This window comes from Microcaecilia unicolor, unplaced genomic scaffold (assembly GCF_901765095.1).
Source record: "Microcaecilia unicolor unplaced genomic scaffold, aMicUni1.1, whole genome shotgun sequence".
Taxonomy (NCBI): domain Eukaryota; kingdom Metazoa; phylum Chordata; class Amphibia; order Gymnophiona; family Siphonopidae; genus Microcaecilia; species Microcaecilia unicolor.
In genome coordinates, this window is record NW_021963582.1 from 187,776 (window position 1) to 210,427 (window position 22,652).

Genomic DNA, 22,652 nt, shown 5'->3' on the forward strand with positions numbered 1-22,652 from the left:
GTGCTCGCTTTGAAAAATATTCTTGTCTTGGCTGATGACTCTCAGATCTACCTCTCCACACAAGAAATTTCAGCAGGAATCCAGTTCCAAGTATCTGCCAGCCTGTCTGACATTGCCACCTGGATGTCTCACCGCCATCTGAAACTAAACATGACCAAGACTGAGCTTCTTATCTTTTCCCCTTAAACCAACCTCTCCTCTTCCCCCATTCTCTATCTCTGTGGATAACACTCTCATCTGCCCTCTCTCTCTCTCTCACACATATCCAACAGACTAGTAGTTTCTTTCTCTATAATATTACTAAAATTCGACCCTTCCTTTCTGAGCATTCTACTAAAACCTTTATCCACACTCTTATCACCTCTCGCTTAGACTTTTGCAACTTGCTTCTCACAAATCTCCCACTAAGCCATCTCTATCCTTCAAAATTCTGCTCACGACTTATATTCCACCAGTGTCACTATGCTCATATTAGCCCTCTCCTCACTTCATTGGCTCCCTATCTGTTCCACATACAATTCAAACTCCTCTTATTGACTTACAGGTGCATTCACTCTTGTTTACTTTCTGTCTTGCCTCTGAGAGAGAAGTAACCTTCTGGAGGTCTCCTGGGGGGGGTGGACCGATACCCCCAGGCAGAATTCCAGGCAAGAAAAACTCTGGCTGCTAAATAAGTATTAGACATAATAAATGTTTATTCAGATTGTCAGAGAAGCCAATCAGTAATTATTGAAATAATAAGAAATAAACTCCCAATAGAGTATAATATGTAGCAAATAAAAACAGAGTTTTCCCTGGGACCTGTCCACCTCCTAGTGGACACACTGAGGCTCGCCATCCTCAGTTCTGTTTCCTCTTAAATACTTTTTTTTCCTTTCTTCATTATCTTAATTATAATTACCCTTCCTACCTAATGAATATGCATCTTTCCAGAATATTCTGTTTCCTGTGATGAATCATGTTCCAACATGTTGCATCAAATTAATTCATTTATTCGTCCATTATATTGGCAGTTAGGGCCTGTCATGTAAGTTTTTATTATTATTATTATTAGCATTTGTATAGCACTACCAGACGCACGCAGCGCTGAACACCTGATACAAAGAGATAGTCCCTGCTCAAAAGAGCTTACAATCTAAATAATACAGGCAGACAAGACAGTTAGTTTTTTCATTAGATAATGAGTAAAGTTACTTTGTTACTACCCCCACCCTCCTGCTAAGGATGTAATTTTGCTCACACCCACTTACTTCTCCTTTTGATTGTTTATCTGGATACAGCAGATGCCCTTAGTCATAGGAGTCTTTGTCTTAGTTGCTGACCAGCAACTTATCACAAGTTAGCATAGGCCAAATATCAAACCACAACCTTAGAAGGGTAGCTTTCAGAAAAAGCACATTATAGCTGTCTTGCAATTCTTAAGTTTGCTCCCAGCTCGAGAAAAGCAAAATAGTTATATTAAAATCGAATGTGGAACAGCTTCGATCTATTAACCGAAAACACTGTTTCTCAAGCAATCAACAAATTTTCCAAAACCCACTCCAAATTGGACACTTGTCCTAGCTATCTAGTAAGGTCCGCCCCCAAACGCTTCATAACAGAACTCACAACACACCTGAACTACATGCTACAACATGGACTCTTCCCCAAAGACAAAGTAAACATATTACTTACACCGATACCCAAAGACCTAAAGAAAAAATTAAACGACACGACCAATTATCGACCAGTGGCATCCATCCCCCTGATTGTCAAAATAATGGAAAGTATGGTAACACAACAACTCACCAACTACTTAGACAAATTCAAAATACTACATGAATCACAGTCAGGATTCCGATCCAACCATAGTATGGAAACTGTGATAACTACCCTCATAACCAAATTCAAACAACTAATAGCAGCCGGACACAGTGTGCTGCTCCTTCAATTCGACATGTCCAGCGCGTTTGACATGGTTAGCCACCAAATACTCTCGAACATCCTAGACTACTTTGGGATTGGAGGAAACGTACTAAAATGGTTCCAAGGATTCCTAGAAGCTAGAACCTACCAAGTGATCTCAAAATCAAAAACATCAATACCATGGACACCAGAATGTGGAGTTCCACAAGGATCACCGTTGTCACCAACCTTATTCAACCTAATGATGACACCTCTAGCTAAATCGCTATCCAACCAAGGCCTTAACCCGTACATCTATGCAGATGATGTCACGATATATATCCCGTTCAAGCATGACCTAACAGAAATTACAAAAGAAATCCAACACGGCCTCCAAATAATGAATTCATAGGCGGATGCATTTCAATTGAAACTAAACGCAGAAAAGACACAATCCTGCTTATAATCGAAAGAGAAAAACGCCTATATTGTGACCCAAATCGGGAGATAGACGTTTATCTCCCAAAAACGAATAAAGCGGTATAATCAAAAGCCGAATTTGGACGTTTTTAACTGCACTCCGTCGCGGATGCGGACAACGTTGATGGGGGCGTGTCGAAGGCGTGGTGAAGGCGGAACTGGGGCGTGGTTATCTGCCGATCAGAGATGGGCGCCTTTCGCCGATAATGGAAAAAAAATATGCGTTTTTAGCGAGAATTTAGGGCACTTTTCCTGGACCCTGTTTTTCCACGAATAAGGCCCCAAAAAGTGCCCTAAATGACCAGATGACCACTGGAGGGAATCGGGGATGACCTCCCCTGACTCTCCCAGTGGTCACAAACCCCCTCCCACCACAAAATATGCCGTTTCACAACTTTTTATTTTCACCCTCAAATGTCATACCCACCTCCCTGGCAGCAATATGCAGGTCACTGGAGCAGTGGACTTCAGGCAGGTGGACCCAGGCTCATTCCCCCCCCCACCTGTTACACTTGTGCTGGTAAATGGGAGCCCTCCAAACCGCCCCCCAAACTCACTGTACCCACGTGTAGGTGCCCCCCTTCACCCCTTAGGGCTATAGTAATGGTGTAGACTTGTGGGCAGTGGGTTTTGAGGGGGATTTTGGGGGCTCAACACCCAAGGGAAGGGTGCTATGCACCTGGGAGCTGTTTTACATTTTTTTTTTTTTTTGTAAAAGTGCCCCCTAGGGTGCCCGGTTGGTGTCCTGGCATGTGAGGTGGACCGGTGCAGTACGAATCCTGGCCCCTCCCACGAATAAATGTCTTGGAGTTATTCGTTTTTGAGCTGGGCGTTTTCGGTTTCCATTATCGCTGAAAAACAAAAACGCCCAGCTCAAAAAAAGATAAACGTCCATGTTTTTTTCGAAAATACGATTCGGTCCGCCCCTTCATGGACCCGTTCTCGGAGATAAACGCCCATGGAGATAGGCGTTTCTGTTCGATTATGCCCCTCAATGTCTCATCTTATCTTCACAATACAACTCAAATAAAAACAATACTATAAACACTCTAAACTATACTCTCCCGGTCTCTGACAGCCTGAAAATTCTGGGAGTTACGATCGACCGTAATCTCACACTAGAAGACCATGCGAAAAATACAACAAAGAAAATGTTTTTTCGCCATGTGGAAACTTAAAAGAATCAAAACTTACTTCCTAAGGGACATATTCCGCAGCCTAGTACAATCAATGGTGCTGAGCCACTTAGACTATTGTAGCGCAATTTACGCAGGTTGTAAAGAACAAATCATTAAGAAGCTGCAAACAGCCCAAAATACAGCAGCTAGACTCGTATTCGGGAAAGCAAAATACGAAAGCGCCAAACCCCTAGAGAAAAACTACACTGGCTCCCTCTAAAAGAACGAATTGCGTTCAAAGTATGTACCATGGTCCACAAAATTATACATGGGAATGCTCCGGCCTACATGACAGACCTTATAGACCTGCCTGCTGGGAACGCGAAAAGATCAGCACGTACGTTCCTCAACCTCCATTACCCCACATGCAAAGGATTAAAGTACAAGTCCACTTACGCAACTAGCTTCTCCTACATTTGCACGCAGCTATGGAACGCGCTTCCGAAGACCATAAAGATAACGCAAGAGGTAACCATCTTTCGAAAACTACTGAAAACTGACTTATTCAAGAAGGCATACAACAAACAACCGTCCTAATTACCAAACAATAAGAATGAAGATTAAGATTGGCCCGACCCAATCACGCAACCAAGCAAACTCAATGACCTTAATGAACAAATAATACCACTTCTAATCTAATATCGTCTACTATGCAACCACAAAATGTCGACTAACCTCACTGCCATACACTAATACTCTCACCCTAATTGTCCTCACCTGAGCAATTACATAATGCCAACACCTACACAAGATCACAATGTATTCCTCTACCATGTATGTACGCACTTGATTGTAAAACCATGCACTAATATGTACGCAAGATCACAATGCATTCTTTCACCATGTTTGTACGCACTTGATTGCAAAACCATGTGCATATTTGTAGTCCGGACTGGCAATCGCCATTACGGCAAATGTAAGCCACATTGAACCTGCAAATAGGTGGGAAAATGTGGGATACAAATGCTACAAATAAATAAATAAAATAAAAACTAGAAATATGTATGGTTTGCACCTTTTCATGGCTTCCTCCTCAGTACCTCTCCATTCTTACCTCTCCTTACACTCCTCCCTGGGAACTCCGTTCATTGGGTAAATCTCTGTCATCTGTACCCTTCTCCTCCACTGCCAACTCCGGACTCTGTTTTATCATGCTGCACCGTACGCCTGGACTAGACTTCATGAGCCAGTATGTCAAGCTCCATCTCTGGCTGTCTTCAAATCAAGCCTAAAAGCTCACCTTTTTAAGGCTGCTTTTAACTCCTAACCCCTTATTGAGTACCCATGTCTTTTATCATTCCCACCTTAAGTAATTCCCTTATTTGTCCTGTTTGTCTGTCCTTATTAGATGTAAACTCTGTCAAACAGGCACTGTCTCTTCATGTTCAAGTGTACCGTGCTGCGTACGTCTAGTCCACACTCGTCCTTTCCTACACCCCTTCCCGTGCACTCCGCTCCATGGATAAATCCTCCTTATCTGTTCCCTTCTCCACTACTGCCAACTCTAGACTTCACGCCTTCTGTCTGGCTGCACCCTACGCCTGGAATAAACTTCCTGAGCCCCTACGTCTTGCCCCATCCTTGGCCACCTTTAAATCTAGACTGAAAGCCCACCTCTTTAACATTGCTTTTGACTCGTAACCACTTGTAACCACTCGCCTCCACCTACCCTCCTCTCTTCCTTCCCGTTCACATTAATTGATTTGATTTGCTTACTTTATTTATTTTTTGTCTATTAGATTGTAAGCTCTTTGAGCAGGGACTGTCTTTCTTCTATGTTTGTGCAGCGCTGTGTACGCCTTGTAACGCTATAGAAATGCTAAATAGTAGTAGTAGTCGTAGTCTCTTGTAACCAGAGCTAATATTGTGATGTCATAATGCCTCAGTCCACCAATAAGAGCCAACCTCATCAGTGATGTCACAATGGCTTGATTGTCCTATACTTGGCTCACTTTTATTACATAGCTCTTTGAGCAGGGACTGTCTTTCTTCTATGTTTGTGCAGCGCTGCGTACGCCTTGTAGCGCTATAGAAATGCTAAATAGTAGTAGAAGTAGTAGTCCTCCTTCCACCAGGTTTCTAAGATGCCTGTTATATCTCTCTCTTCATTTAGTAAATCCTTCTTATCTGTTCCCTTCTCCACCACTGCCAACTCCAGACTTCGCGCCTTCTGTCTCGCTGCACCCTACGCCTGGAATAAACTTCCTGAGCCCCTACGTCTTGCCCCATCCTTGGCCACCTTTAAATCTAGACTGAAAGCCCACCTCTTTAACATTGCTTTTGACTCGTAACCACTTGTAACAACTCGCCTCCACCTACCCTCCTCTCTTCCTTCCCGTTCACATTAATTGATTTGATTTGCTTACTTGATTTATTTTTTGTCTATTAGATTGTAAGCTCTTTGAGCAGGGACTGTCTTTCTTCTATGTTTGTGCAGCGCTGCGTACGCCTTGTAGCGCTATAGAAATGCTAAATAGTCGTAGAAGTAGTCTCTTGTAACCAGAGCTAATATTGTGATGTCATAATGCCTCAGTCCACCAATAAGAGCCAACCTCATCAGTGATGTCACCATGGCTTGATTGTCCTATACTTGGCTCACTTTTATTACATAGCTCTTTGAGCAGGGACTGTCTTTCTTCTATGTTTGTGCAGCGCTGCTTACGCCTTGTAGCGCTAAAGAAATGCTAAATAGTAGTAGTAGTAGTAGTAGTAGTGCTATAGAAATGATTAAGTATTGGTAGTGAGAGAAGGTACATTGGCATGTGGATTCTTTACTGGCTTATTGCTGATGAGCCAAGAGTTGGGAATACTACGCGGAGAGATATGCAAGGTACAGCGCTGCGTAAGCCTAGTAGCGCTCTAGAAATGTTAAGTAGTAGTAGTACTAAGTGAGTCAGATTGGGAGCAGTTAAGAAAATAAGATTTTGAAAGCCATCAGTAGGATTTTGAATTGGAGTCTGAAAGAGGCTCGAAGCCAGTGATGATGGAACAAGAGAGATCTCTGACTTAAGGGTCACTGACCCCGAGGAGCTAGGAGTGGGAATGAGCCTCAGAGCCATACTGCTGCTGGGCTGCTTCCAGGAAATATAGGAACCAGAGCACGACTGAAACTGGATCTTTCGGTTTCTGCTGAATCAGAATCTGTGACCAAAATTGTCTGCTTGGTTTTGTTAGAAACCATCGCTGAAAATGAAACTGCCCCTCCTGGGTCCACTTTTTTGTTGGTGGATAGTGGGCATGGGAGCATCCTCACTCGCTCTTGTGCACGGCCGGCTTCTGGGACTTCCCATGATAGCCATTTTGCTGCAGGAAGTTTCGGCAGCCATTTTGAGATTCGGAACTGGAACTGGCACAGGCAAGAGAGTGAGGATCACTGTTGCCTGTGGTGGTTCCAATCTCAAAATGGCAGCTGGGATACTCTTGGGCCCACTACTCACCAGTGAAAAGGTAGGCCCAGGAGGGGGCAGCCACTGGGTCTGTGGGGCCAGAAGGGGGCAGCTGCCGGCAGGCCTGTCTTCTGCTGGTGGGGGGGGGGGGGGGGGGGGGGGGGGGTAGGGGGGCAGTTTTGGTTTTCAGCTGAAATCTGAATGGAACTAGTCTTCCACTATTATGTAAGAGGAGAAGATAGGAAAAAGTCTTTTACACTTTGGACATCTCTCTGATGGATAACCTGCTTTCTCTTAGGACTGTACTTTTAAAGTACTTTCATTTACTGGATTATACCAATTGCATAAATAGTTTTCCTGCGGTGATTGTTCAGGTTAGTTCATCCAAGTTTAAAGTAAAACCCTCCACAGTTGGACCACATTATTGCATGAGAGAACAGGCCAGCTGGCCTTCTTTCTCTGCTACCCCCAGCTCGGTCCTCAACCAGTCCAAATAAAAATTACATTTGTATAGCCCACCGATGTTCTACTCAAACCAAGGGTTACAAATTAATGGACTGTGACATTAATTCTTGGGAAGTTACAGACATTATAAGGATAATTAATTTCTTAGCCTGAGAAGCTGCTGCCAAGAATAAGACAAAAAGATGCTTAGGAGTGTAAGTAGATAAATTGGTGACATCATGCAGAGCATTTATGGCAGGCAGCCGAAATGGAAGGAGCAGGAATGTCGGCTCCAGTGTTGCTGCTTGTCTGATTAGTTTTTATCTTCGGGATGTTGGACTGCTTGGATGAAGCTACTGCCAGGGACTGATGCCATAGCTGCGAGAGTAACGGGCACTCCAAGAACGAATGAAGGAGGTTGCCCGTAGCCGAGTGGCCTTTTATGCACAAATCTTCATCCCATAAACCCCAAACTTTTCCCCTCCGACTAGTTATGTACACTCTATGTAAAACTTTATATTGGATAACCTGAAGTGCAGCATTCACTGTGATCCTAGGTGTTATCTCAAACGCCCCTCTTAGAAGGTCCCGGGAAATTGTCTCACCCAAATCCGCGCTCCAGCATGCAGCCAAGCCCTCCAAGTAGGATGCCGCTCTGTGATCCCCTATCAGGCGGCTCCATTGGGAAAGTCTATTGGAGGAAGCAGGCAAGCTTAAAAACAGGTTGTCTAGTTTGGTAAAGGCCACCTGGGATCCCACTAACCTCACCACAGAATTGTAGTAATCTCGAACTTGTAAAAATTGAGAGTTAGAGAGGCTCCACACTCACTTGATCTGATCAAAGGTAGGAAAGTTTGAACCCCCCCAGTTCCATCAGTTGCCCTAAAGTACTGACATCCCCCTCTTGCCCATCGTTGAAAAGTGCCTTGCCGCATACCTGCTGGGAAATCCGGAATATTTATCAAAGATAGGAACGGGTAAACTTTCCCGGCTCCCCCCACTGTAACCCTCCACCATTTCCAGGCCTTACTTAGAGCTAGCACAAACTGGCAAACTGGTTCCTTCCCACTTTACCTCCTCTACGTCATCCCCAACCCTGCAAGACATAGAATGTATCAATAGGGGCACACCAACTTTGCCAGAAACCAGGCAGGGCGTACCTAGTGGTCAGTGTGTGTATCTCGTGCACCCACATTATAAAGCCTAAGGTCTGGGAGGCGCACACCCCCCCTTGGATCTGTCCTTTGTTAACTTAGCAAAGGCAATGCGGGGTCGCTTAGAATGATTCTGCCTCAGTCGCGGCTCTATGCCATGGAGGTTATCTTTTCTCCCACACTCCCTGCCCAGTTGGCCGCGGAGGAGGCGTTGGGTTTCTACTTTCGCCCTCCTGCAGTTTTCAACCCCTCCTCCTACCACAGTCTCACTGCTTCTCATCCTTTGAAGCTCACTCCATCCGTCTATTCTACCCGCTGCCACTCAGAGTTGCAGTCATTTACCGCCCCCCTGATAAGTCCCTCCCCTCCTTCCTTACCGACTTCGATGCATGGCTCTCCGTCTTCCTTGAACCCTCATCTCCGTCCCTCATTCTTGGAGACTTTAACATACATGCTGACGACCCATCCGACTCCTACGCTTCTCAGTTCCTCACTCTGACATCCTCCTTCAACCTCCAGCTGAGCTGCACCACCCCTACTCACCAAACTGGCCATTGTCTTGACCTCGTCCTCTCCTTTACCTGCTCACCCTCCAATTTCTGCACCTCAGCTCTTCCTCTCTTAGATCATCACCAGATCACCTTCACACTTCATCACCCTCCCCCTCAGTCCTGCCCAACACTAACCACTACTTTCAGGAATCTCCAGGCTGTCGACCCTCCCACCTTATCCTCTAGTATCTCTAATCTCCTCCCCTCCATCATGTCCTCTGAGTCTGTCGACAAGGCTGTCTCTACTTACAATGCCACTCTCTCCTCTGCTCTGGACACCCTTGCACCATCCACCTCCCGTCCCACAAGGCGTACTAATCCCCAGCCCTGGCTAACCCCTTGCATCCGATACCTTCGCTCCTGCACCCGATCTGCTGAACGCCTCTGGAGGAAATCTCGCACCTATACCGATTTCATTCATTACAAATTCATGCTATCCTCCTTCCAGTCTTCCCTATTCCTTGCCAAACTGACTAACTCCCAATTGACTAACTCACTCGGCTCCAACCCTCGCCGTCTCTTCGCCACCCTCCTCAAAGTGCCCTCTGCTCCCACTCCCTCCTCAATCACTGGCTGACTATTTCCGCGACAAGGTGCAGAAGGTCAGCCTCGAATTCACTACCAAACCACCTCCTCCTCTTCACCCTTTAACCCACTCCCTCAACCAACCATCCCAGGCCTCCCTCTCCTCTTTTCCTGATATCACCGAGAAGGAAACCGCCCGCCTTCTTTCCTTCTCGAAATGCACCACCTGTTCCTCGGATCCCATCCCCACCAACTTACTAAACACCATCTCTCCTACTGTCACCCCCCCCATCTGTCATATCCTCAACCTCTCTCTCTCCACTGCAACTGTCCCTGACACCTTCAAGCATGCTGTAGTCACACCACTCCTCAAAAAAACATCACTAGACCCTACCTGTCCTTCCAACTACCGCCCCATCTCCCTCCTACCCTTCCTCTCCAAAATACTTCTGTTCACAGCCGCTGCCTTGATTTTCTCTCCTCTCATGCCATCCTCGATCCGCTTCAATCCGGTTTTCGCCCTCTACACTCGACAAACAGCACTCGCTAAAGTCTGTAATGACCTGTTCCTTGCCAAATCCAAAGGTCACTGCTCCATCCTCATCCTCATCCTCCTCGACCTATCCGCCATTTTTGACACTGTAGCAAAGAGAAGCTACGAGAATGGTATGGGATTTGTGTTCCAAGACGTATGAGCAGAGATTTGCTGACCTGAACATGTATACCCTGGAGGAAAGGAGGTACAGGGGTGATATGATACAGACGTTCAAATACTTGAAAGGTATTAATCCGCCAAAAAATCTTTTCCGGAGATGGGAAGGCGGTAGAACGAGAGGACATGAAATGAGATTGAAGGGGGGCAGACTCAAAAAAGATGTCAGGAAGTATTTTTTCACGGAGAGGGTGGTGGATGCTTGGAATGCCCTCCCGCGGGAGGTGGTGGAGATGAAAACGGTAACGGAATTCAAACATGCGTGGGATATGCATAAAGGAATCCTGTGCAGTAGGACTGGATCCTCAGAAGCTTAGCCGAAATTGGGTGGTGGACCAGGTGGGGGAAGAGCGGTTGGTGGTTGGGAGGCGAGGATAGTGGAGGGCAGTCTTATACGGTCTGTGCCAGAGCCGGTGATGGGAGGCGGGACTGGTGGTTGGGAGGCGGGAAATACTGCTGGTCAGACTTGTACGGTCTGTGCCCTGAAAAAGGCAGGTACAAATCAAGGTATGGTATACACATATGAGTTTATCTTGTTGGGCAGACTGGATGGACCATGCAGGTCTTTTTCTGCCGTCATCTACTATGTTACTATCCAGCTTATAATCGAAAGACAAAAACGCCTATATTGCGACCTAAATCGGGAGATAGGCGTTTATCTCCCAAAAACGAATAACGCGGTATAATGGAAAGGCGATTTTGGACGTTTTCAACTGCACTCCATCGCGGAAGCGTACGAAGTTGACGGGGGCGTGTCGGAGGCGTGGTGAAGTTGGGACTGGGGCGTGGTTATCACCCGAACAGAGATGGGCGCCTTTCGCCGATAATGGAAAAAAAGTATGCGTTTGTAGCTAGAATTTAGGGCACCTTTCCTGGACCCTGTTTTTTCACGAATAAGGCCCCAAAAAGTGCCCTAAATGACCAGATTACCACCAGAGGGAATCGGGGATGACCTCCCCTGACTCCCCCAGTGGTCACTAACCCCATCCCACCACAAAAAATGATGTTTCACAACTTTTTATTTTCATCCTCAAATGTCATACCCACCTCCCTGGCAGCAGTATACAGGTCCCTGGAGCAGTTGTTAGGGGGTGCAGTGGACTTCAGGCAGGTGGACCCAGGCCCATCCCCCCCCCTACCTGTTACAATTGTGCTGCTTAATGCTTAGTCGTCCAACCCCCCCAAACCCACTGTACCCATATGTAGGTGCCCCCCTTCACCCCTTAGGGCTATAGTAATGGTGTAGACTTGTGGGCAGTGGGTTTTGAGGGGGATTTGGGGGGCTCAACACACAAGGGAAGGGTGATATGCACCTGGGAGCTCTTACCTTTTTTTTTGTTTTTGTAAAAGTGCCCCCTAGGGTGCCCGGTTGGTGCCCTGGCATGTGAGGGGGACCAGTGCACTACAAATCCTGGCCCCTCCCACAAACAAATGCCTTGGATTTATTCGTTTTTGAGCTGGGCGCTTTCATTTTCCATTATCACTGAAAAACAATAACGCCCAGCTCACAAATTGTCGAATAAAACATGGACGTCATTTTTTTCGAAAATACGGTTTGGTCCGCCCCTTCACGGACCCGTTCTCGGAGATAAACGCCCATGGAGATAGACGTTTTTGTTCAGTTATCCCCTCCACTTAATCACAATTTACTCCTTACCACACTATCCTCATTTGGATTCCAAGGCTCTGTCCTCTCCTGGTTCTCCTCTTATCTGTCCCACCGTACCTTCAGAGTACATTCCCATGGATCTTCCTCTACCCCTATCCCGCTCTCTGTTGGAGTTCCTCAGGGATCTGTCCTTGGACTCCTTCTTTTCTCAATCTACACCTCTTCCCTGGGCTCGCTGATCTCATCTCATGGCTTCCAATATCATCTCTTTGCTGATGACACCCAGCTTTATCTCTCCACACCAGACATCACTGCAGAAAACCAGGCCAAAATATCGGCCTGCCTATCCGACATTGCTGCCTGGATATCCAACCGCCACCTGAAACTGAACATGGCCAAGACTGAGCTCATTGTCTTTCCATCCAAACCCACTTCTCCTCTCCCCCCACTCTCTATTTCAGTCGACAACACCCTCATCCTCCTCGTCTCATCTGCCCACAACCTCGGGGTCATCTTCGACTCCTCCCTCTCCTTCTTTGCGTATATCCAGCAGACAGCCAAGACCTGTCGCTTCTTCCTCTATAACATCAGCAAAATTCGCCCCTTCCTCTCTGAGCACACCACCTGAACTCTCATCCACTCTCTCATTACCGTTCGCCTTGACTACTGCAACCTACACCTCACCGGCCTCCCTTCAATCCGTTCAGAACTGTGCAGCGCGTCTTATCTTCCGTCTTGACCGATATGCTCATATCACCCCTCTCCTCAAGTCTCTTCACTGGCTCCCGATCAGGTACCGCATACAGTTCAAGGTTCTCCTACTAACCTACAAATGCACTCGATCTGTAGCCCCTCAATACCTCTCTACCCTCATCTCCCCTTACGTCCCTACCCATAACCTCCGCTCACAGGACAAATCCCTCCTCTCAGTACCCTTCTCCACCACCGCCAACTCCAGGCTCCACCCTTTCTGCCTCGCCTCACCCTATGCTTGGAATATACTCCCTGAGCCCATACGCCAAGCCCCCTCCCTACCCATCTTCAAGTCCTTGCTCAAAGCCCACCTCTTCAATGTCGCCTTCGGCACCTAACCGTTATACCTCCATTCAGGAAATCTAGACTGCCCCAATTTGACTGACTGCTCTTTTCGTCCTTTAGATTGTAAGCTCCTTTGAGCAGGGACTGTCCTTCTTTGTTAAATTGTACAGCGCTGCGTAACCCGGGCAGCGCTTTAGAAATGTTAAGTAGTAGTAATGCCATATGAATGAGCTAATGACACTACGATATAGTTTTTCCTCCTTCTGCGTCACCCAAATGGGCAACCATTTTTACAAGATCTACACGACCCAAGAAATTCGCCGGTAAGTCGTTCCAATGCAAGCACAACCAGCGTATGATCTCAAGTCTTTCTGTAAATCCATTTGTAGTCAGCGCTCAAGTAATCCCCCAAGTATTTTATGCCAGTTCGTGCCCACACCAAGGGGAAATTAGCAATGGTGGTACTTCTGCATGGGCTACTAATAGGCAGAGCCTCTGATTTCCCAAAATTAATTTGTAGCCCAGCAAAGTGGGTGTGGAGGAGTGGCCTAGTGGTTAGAGCACCGGTCTTGCAATCCAGAGGTGGCCAGTTCAAATCCCACTGCTGCTCCTTGTGATCTTGGGCAAGTCACTTAACCCTCCATTGCCTCAGGTACCAACTTAGATTGTGAGCCCTCCTGGGACAGAGAAATACCCAGAGTACCTGAATGTAACTCACCTTGAGCTACTACTGAAAAAGGTGTGAGCAAAATCTAAATAAACATTCTTTGAGTTTCTAGATGGAATGTTGCTGCTATTTGAGATTCTGTTTCTACTATTTGAGATTCTACGTGGAATGTTGCTATTATTTGAGATTCCGTTGCTACTATTTGAGATTCTACATGGAATGTTGCTATAGTGGAGGAGTGGCCTAGTGGTTAGAGCACCGGTCTTGCAATCCAGAGGTGGCCAGTTCAAATCCCACTGCTGCTCCTTGTGATCTTGGCCAAGTCACTTAACCCTCCATTGCCTCAGGTACAAACTTAGATTGTGAGTCCTCCTGGGACAGAGAAATATCCAGAGTACCTGCATGTAACTCACCTTGAGCTACTACTGAAAAAGGTGTGAGTAAAATCTAAATAAATAAATAATAAATAAAGTCTCCAAAATCTCTTATAATCTTCATAACAAGAGGTAACGTGACTGAGGTGTTGTTCAGGAGTAGTAGCATGTCATTGGCGAATAAATTCACCTGATATTCACAGTCTCCTACCCTTATGCCCTCCAGCTCCTCCTCCTGTTCAATCTTAACGGCCAGAGGTTCTAGTGAAAGCACGGGTGAAAGTGGGCCTCCCTGTCTTGTGCTGTGGTCCAATGAGATTGAGTCAGTAAGAACATCATTGGTGAGAAGTTGAGCTGTGGGATTACTGTATAGCACCCGTACCCAGTCCAAAAAAGCTCCCGATATGCCATACCACTCCCCAAACAGGTATTCCCATATTATCTTATCAAATGCCTTTTCCGTGTTCAAACTCAGCTAGAATTTTTTTTTTTTTTTGTTACATTTGTACCCCACGCTTTCCCACTCATGGCAGGCTCAATGCAGCTTACATATTATATATACAGATACTTACTTGTACCTGGGGCAATGGAGGGTTAAGTGACTTGCCCAGAGTTACAAGGAGCTGCCTGTGCCTGAAGTGGGAATCAAACTCAGTTCCCCAGGACCAGAGTCCACCTCCCTAACCACTAGGCCACTCCTCCACTCCCCAGGGCATCTCATCCCTTCCCGTAGTATCCTGCACACTTTTAAGATGTTAGCTGACGCAGATCTACCCGGGACGAATCCCACCTGATCAGGATGTATAAGCTGGGGGAACAAAAGCCCCCCAACCGTGCCGCCAGTATGCCGGCCAGAAGATTAAGATCTTGGTTTATTAGTGAGATAGGACGGTAAGAACCTACCAATTCAATATCTTTCCCCGGCTTTGGCAGCACAGTGATATAAACTGATGAGAAGGAGGAGTGGCCTAGTGGTTAGGGTGGTGGGCTTTGGTCCTGAGGTATTGAGTTCAATTCCCTGCACAGGCAGCTCCTTGTGACTCTGGGCAAGTCACTTAACCCTCCATTGCCCCATGTAAGCCGCATTGAGCCTGCCATGAGTGGGAAAGCGCAGGGTACAAATGTAACAAAAATAAAATAGATACTATTGGAGATTCTACATGGAATGTTGCTACTATTGGAGATTCTACATGGAATGTTGCTATTCCACTAGCAACATTCCATGTAGAAGGCTGCGCAGGCTTCTGTTTCTGTGAGTCTGACGTCCTGCAGGACGTCAGACTCACAGAAGCCTGCACGGCCACTTTGATGATCTGCAAGGGCCGACTTCTACATGGAATGTTGCTACTATTGGAGATTCTACATGGAATGTTGCTAGCAAAACATTCCATGTAGAAGGCTGCGCAGGCTTCTGTTTCTGTGAGTCTGATGTCCACTGTTTGACTAATTTAAAAAAACATTTATTGGAAATATTGGAATAACTTAATACATTTTTTGATTAGCTTTCGAAGGTAACCCTTCTTCACGAGAACACAAGCAAATGTTGCTAAATAACACTATATATGTTTTTATGGAAACAGCTTAGAAGTAATTAAGAAAAATAAATCTGAATGAATCTTGGTATGCTGTATCATTTTTCTGGAGATTATGGGGTTTTCTTTTGGGTTTTTTTTAATACAGCTGCTCAGGATTTTTACATGGCGCCTGGAAAATCTGTCCGGAAATCATTTTTGCCTAAGCATATTCTATAAGATTTAGGCGTGCCTAAAACTACACGCCTCCATTTACACCTACGAAAATTTTGGCGTAAATCCCTGTGCATAGATTTACTCTGACTGGGCCATATGCTATAACAATACACCTAAATTTGGGAACACCCATGAAAATGCCCTTTTCCCTGCCCATGGCCACGCCCCTTTTTAACTGCATGCTTTAGAATTTAGAGGCGAGGACGTCCTCAGAAAAACTTGGCGTCCCTTTCGATTATGCCCCTCTTTGGGTTGCTGGGTCTAATGTTACCATGATCTGCTGTGTTTCAGGTTCGTGGGAGTAAGGGAGAAGTCCTGTATGTCCTTGATGCCAGTAATCCACGTCATTCCAACTGGCTGCGATTCATCCATGAGGCTCCATCGCAGGAGCAGAAGAATCTGGCTGCCATCCAGGTAAATGGTTGGAGTTTTGTATTGCACTCAGCTTTTTCTGTTCCTTTTCTTTGATTTAGAATATAATAATTGAAAAGTCATTTCAGGAAATGTAGTTCAATTAAAATACAGATGAATACAGATTTATATGGCTTTAGATTAGATGAAGAAAAAAGAATTCTGAAAGATTAAGTTAAGCTTAGAATTCTGCCCTTTTGGCTTAAATAAAATTAAAATAAAACAGCTTTTCCAACTGTACAAGTAAATAAGTACGGCCACAGTGGATCAGACAAAAAGTCCATCAAATGCAGTATTCTTTTTCCAGGAGTGTCTTGTCCCCATCACAAGCGCATAGCAAAATCCCGAAAGCTGGCAAGATTCCACGTCACTTAACCTCGGGGATAAGCACTGGCTTCCCCAGGTCTACCTTAATAGTAATTCTTGGAGTAGTACTCCAGGAATTTGTTAAAACCTTTTTTTTGAACCCAGCTAGGCTAACTGCTTTTACTGTGTCCTGTGGTAACAAATTCCAGACCGTAATTGAGCGTTGAATGAATAAATATTTTCTATGATTAATTTCATGGCTTGTCCCCTGATCTTTGTCCTTTTTGAAGGAGAAAACAATCCGTTCCGTTTACCCATTTAACTCATGATACTATCTATACACCTCTGTCATCTTTTTAAAGCTCAGTGGTTGTTCCCTATGTGCACCAGTTAGCTGTTGAAATTTAATGCAGAGAAATGCAATCTAGATGCTTAGTTTTCCTGTCTTACAATGCCTCAAAATCCATTCATGATCTAACAGCTTTGAACAATTTAGTTGTCAACAGATTTGATCATCCTTCCTTTTTCTTACTGATTACTGGTTAGCTTAGCAGAGTTTAAAAAGGGGTTAGATGGTTTCCTAAAGGACAAGTCCATAAACTGCTACTAAATGGAAAAATCCACAATTCCAGGAATAACATGTATGGAATGTTTGTACGTTTGGGAAGCTCGCCAGGTGCCCTTACCCTGGATTGGCCGCTGTCATGGACAGGATGCTGGGCTCGATGGACCCTTGGTCTTTTCCCAGTGTGGCATTACTTATGTACTTATGATATCTTTTGACCTTCTTTCATTGAGAAAGTTGACCCTACCCTTCTTTCTTTTAACGAGTTAGCGATCTAGCACGAGATCTTGCCTCCTATCCCATTTCTTTTTAATTTCCTCGGGAGCCTCAGTGCGGCTGAATGTTAAGACTAACCCTAAAGCTATAGCTGGCCATTTTGTGGGATGGAGTGGGCACTTATGTGGTTGTGTCAATATTCAGTACCTAACCATTGAAGTTAACTGGACAAAATGGACCCATGGTTTTCAGGCCATTGCACTATCCGAAGAAAAAGATGAGCAATTGGACAAAAACTACCATCTAAAGTATGATTAGTAACATGGAGGGGAATAATCGAACGTCGCTGGCGAAATAGGTCGCCGGCGATCTATTTTGGCGGCGGCGCAACAGCTGGCCGGAACTGTATTTTCAAAAAAGATGGCCGGCCATCTTTTTTTTCGATAATACGGTGTGGGCCGGCGAAATGCCTTGGATTTCGCCGGGTTTGAGATCGCCACTCTTGTTTTTCCGCAATAATGGAAAAAAATGCCGGCGATCTGAAACCCGGCGAAATCCAAGGCATTTGGCCGTGGGAGGAGCCAGCATTTGTAGTGCAATGGTCCCCCTCACATGCCAGGACACCAACCGGGCACCCTAGGGGGCACTTCAAACATCTTTTATAAACAACCAAATTAGCTTCCAGGTGCATAGCACCCTTCCTTTGTGTGCTGAGTCCCCCAAATCCCCCCCAAAACCCACTGCCCACAAGTGTGCACCATTACCCTAGCCCTAAGGGCTGAAGGGGAGCACCTACATGTGGGTACAGTGGGTTTTGGGGGGTTTGGGAGGGCTCAACATTACCCACCACAAGTGGAACAGGTAGGGGGGGGGGATGGGCCTGGCTCTGCCTTTCTGCAGTCCACTGCAACCAACAACAACTGTTCCAGGGACCTGCATACTGCTGTCAGGGTGCTGGGTATGACATTTGAGGCTGGCATACAGGCTGGCAAAAAAGGTTTGTATTTTAATAATTTTAGTGTGGGAGGGGGTTGGCGACCACTGGGGGAGTAAGGGGAGATCATCTGGTCAGTTGGGGCACCTTTTTGAGGCTTGGTCGTGAAAATAAAAGGACCAAGTAAACCCGGCGAAATACTGCTTATCGCCGGGTTTTATTTTTCCATTATCCGCGAAAGCCGGCCGTCTGGTAGCCACGCCCAAGCCTGCCCATGTCCCGCCTTCGCTTCGCCGCCAACACGCCCCTTTGAACTTTCGCCGGCGAGGCGAAGGGAAAGCGGCGAAGCTATCACAAATGTAGCTTTCGAATATATGCTTTTCGCCGCTTTTGCAAAATCGCCGGCCATATCCCGATTTGTGTCGGGAAATAGCCGGCGATTACTTTCGATTATAAGCTGGATAGTAACATAGTAGATGACGGCAGAAAAAGACCTGCACGGTCCATCCAGTCTGCCCAACAAGATAAACTCATATGTGCTAGTTTTTTGTATATACCTTACCTTGATTTGTACCTGTCTTTTTCAGGGCACAGACCGTATAAGTCCGCCCAGTACTATCCCTGCCTCCCAACCACCAGCCCTGGCACAGACCATATAAGTCTGCCCAGCACTAGCCCCGCCTCCCAACCGTCTCTGCCACCCATTCAAGGCTAAGGCTAAGGAGAGTGTGGAAGTTCTCACATGTTGAATAAAAGAAACATCTACAAAAGCAAGGAAGTCAGTGCCAAAGGGTCAGAAGTATCTTCCAAATAGAGTCGATAATATAGAGGGGAATTTTTGAGATGACATCTCAATCCAACTTTGGACATTTTACTCAAAACGTCCAAAAATTGAATAGAAAATATGACCATTTTTGAAACGGAAAAATGTTTATCTTTTGTTTCGAAAATGCCCTTTTCTACTCATTACTGTTCTCAGTACGTCTATCTTTTTTGACCATTTAAAAAAAAAAAAAATTCCAAGTGAAAAATGCACAAAATCAAGCCATTGGGATGTAGGAGGAACCAGCGTTCTTAGTAAACTGGCCACTCAAACATCCCAGGAGAGCAGTGAGGCACCCTAGGAGGTATTGCAGTGGACTGCACCTAAAAGCTCCCATTTCACTGTTGCTCCATTACATTGTATAATGAGTCCTCCAAAACCCACCAAAAACCTACTGTCCCCAACAATACACCACTAGAATAGCACTTATGGCTGCAGGGGTCACCTATATGTGGGTACAGTGTGTTTTTGGTTAGTATGGGAAGGATCACACTTTTTCCACTACAAGTAGAGAGGTGTGGTAGCCATGTTAGTCCACTCTTAAGGTTATCAATAGAAATCAAACAAAATAAAACATGGAAAAGAAAATAAGATGATACCTTTTTTATTGGACATAACTTAATACATTTCTTGATTAGCTTTCGAAGGTTGCTCTTCTTCCTCAGATCGGAAATAAGCAAATGTGCTAGCTGACAGTGTATACTTATATATATACATATTGTAAACGGGTCCGCTGCGCCAGTAGGGGGAGGAAGGAAGTCTCCTCCCCAGGATTAATCCAAGCCCCACAAATTGCCACCAGCAGATAATTTCAAATATTCTTTTCTTTTTATTTTTGTTTCCAAGTTACAAACAAAAGCTTCAGTCCAGCCCTGGGTTAGGGCTGCCCCAGGCAGGATAGTGCTGCCCCTCACCCAGCAATCCAAAGTCTCTGACCTTTCTTGAGGGCTGCAATAGTCCCCTTTGGAAATACTTCCTTTTCACAGTACGTATCACAAGCAGTGCTGCTGGCCTTTCAGCAAAATTGTTCCCTCCTGTCCAACCAGGGTTTCCAGCTCCCCCAGTTCTTACCAGGGTTGCCAGGTGGAAAATTTTTTTCCCACCCAATCCAACCTAAAAACAGCCCAAAACCCGCCCAAACTCAAACCCCGCCCCTGACACCCCCACCCCCGCGTCATCACCCCCGCCCCCGCTGTCATCGGCCCCGCCCAGAACGTCACTAACCACGCCCAAAACGTCACTAACCCCGCCCCCCGCGGCCGAAAAAACCGCGGAAAAGAAAAAAAAAGAAGTCCAAAAAACCGCGACCCGCAGCGGGTCGCGGAAAACCGCCCAATTGGGCGGTAAAACCGCCCACTTGGCAACACTGGTTCTTACACAACAAACAGGAGCAGCTGGGGAACCAGGCTTATAACTCTTCCAGTCCTCTGCCCTTCCCCCACAGCAAACAGTTCAAATCAAAACAGGCTTCTTCCTTCCAACAGATTTTAAATCAAAACTTTTAAACACATAGCTTTCCCCCTTTAGGTGCTACCTTCCTCAGGGCTCTCCAGCTCCCATTCCATCCTCCTTCTGCTTCTTGCTCAGCAGCCTTAACCCCCTCCTCCACCTGCTTCTCACCCCACCCTTCCCTCTACAGGTGGGAGGCATCATGTATTGATTACGGAGCCAGGGAACTGGGCTTCTTCCTTCTCCCTCCCTCTTGTGGTCAGAGTTGGTATATACCCATCTTGTCTATCCCTGGGGCTCCCTTTGCTGGGACGGGCAATGCATTCTGGGAGACGTAGTTCAGGATTTTGTTGTTTCATTTTGTACCTCTGGGCTGTAGCCTTGTCATAATATACATACTAATATATACTATTAGGAAAGGGATGGAAAACAAACACAAGGATATTATAATGCCATTGTATCGCTCCATGGTGCGACCGCACCTCGAATATTGTGTTCAATTCTGGTCACCGCATCTCAAAAAAGATATAAAGGAATTGGAGAAGGTGCAGAGAAGGGCGACGAAAATGATAAAAGGGATGGAACGACTTCCTTATGAGGAAAGACTGAGAAGGTTAGGGCTCTTCAGCTTGGAGGAAAGGCGGCTGAGAGGTGATATGATAGAAGTCTACAAGATAATGAGCGGAGTAGAGCGGACAGATGTGAAGCGTTTGTTTACACTTTCAAACAACAATAGAACCAGGGGACACAAGATGAAGCTAGAATATGGTAGATTTAAAAGAAACAGGAGAAAGTTTTTCTTTACTCAGCGTGTAGTTAGACTCTGGAACTCGTTGCCGGAAAATGTAGTGACAGCAGCTGGCCTTACAGAGTTTAAGGGGGGTTTGGATAGATTCCTGAAGGAAATGTCCTTTGAACATTATTAAATATTTTTTTTGGAGGGGGTTTTGCCGGGTTCTTGAAGCCTGGATTGGCCGCTGTCGGAGACAGGATGCTGGGCTTGATGGACCCTTGGTCTTTTCCCAGTATGGCGGTGCTTATGTTCTTGTGCTTATGTTTTCAACTAGAGACCCTTTCCTGCTCGTTTTCCAACAGCGTGGCACGAAGCCCCGCCCTCTCATGACATCATCAGCGGTTCTAACACGCTCTCGCAGAGGAACCTTATCAGCGTGCCAAGTCTGAGTGGCGCGCCGCTGAAGGGGCACATTTAAGGGGGGTTTCACGCACCTTAGTGTGCACCTTTGTGGGCAACTTTAGGGCTACTGGAAGTGAAGGTACTGTTCAACAGACCTTTTTGTAAAAGCATAATGTCTTGGTTGTTACTATTACAGCTGTGTTATCTAGGGTTGGGTTGGGTGGAAAAGCAGAAGTTGGAAAACATGGGGGAGTTAGAGAGTTTATCAATACTAATAATACAATCAGGTTACAAACAAATACGCCACAGGAATAGAGTAAGTAGAGATTTGGGTAATTTGTATAACATCATGTATACGGATCCCAGAAGTGGTATGGGGTGTTAGACCTTTTTATGATAATGTTAGGAAGAAAAGAACAAAGAGACAAGGGTAGGTGTATATTCAAAAGGTTCCTACTGAAGAAGATTATGGGTCAATTGAATGCTTGTATTTAAATGCACGCTCAAAGGCAGATGATCAAAAGCAAACGCAGGTGCTAGAGGCTGTTAGCGCCATACTAGCGCCGGCATTTGCTACCGCACCATGATCGGAGCCCTTGGCGTGCGAAACAACGCGCTCAAGGGCTCTTAGTGCAAGTAGCATGCAAATGCATGCTAATCAGCGCTTAACGCATTCATCCTCAATGATCAGCGTCCAGTGTGCCAAAGATTGGGTCGCTGGCCGCGACAAACCCTTCGCCAGCTCCGAGCTGGCGTTAGGGTTTGCAGATCATTGGGGAGGAATGGTGAGCCCTGTCTTGCATGCTGGCAGGCCCCCATTCCCCCCTATAGCAAACCTGCCAGCGAAGGCAGTTGAGGATGTCCAAAATTTGGACGTTTCTGCAATGGGCAGTTAAGGACGTCCAAAATTGGATATTTCTATGAGAAAGACGTCTTTCTCATAGAAACATCCAATTTTTGACGTCCTTAACTGCCCCATCGCTATACCTCTGACACCCCCCCCTTGAAATTTGGCCGTCCCTGCAACAGGGCAGTTGAGGACATCCATCTTCCAATTTAAAGA

General features: G+C 45.9%; 1 protein-coding gene across 1 annotated transcript in view; it reads left to right on the forward strand.

Moving 5' to 3' along the window:
• Positions 1-22,652, forward strand: part of LOC115459459 (PR domain zinc finger protein 5-like) — a 255,896-nt gene that overhangs the window by 14,135 nt on the left and 219,109 nt on the right. The window contains exon 3 of the mRNA XM_030189281.1: positions 16,042-16,164. Coding sequence (XP_030045141.1) covers positions 16,042-16,164 — 123 coding nt within the window. The remainder of the gene's footprint in view (positions 1-16,041; positions 16,165-22,652) is intronic.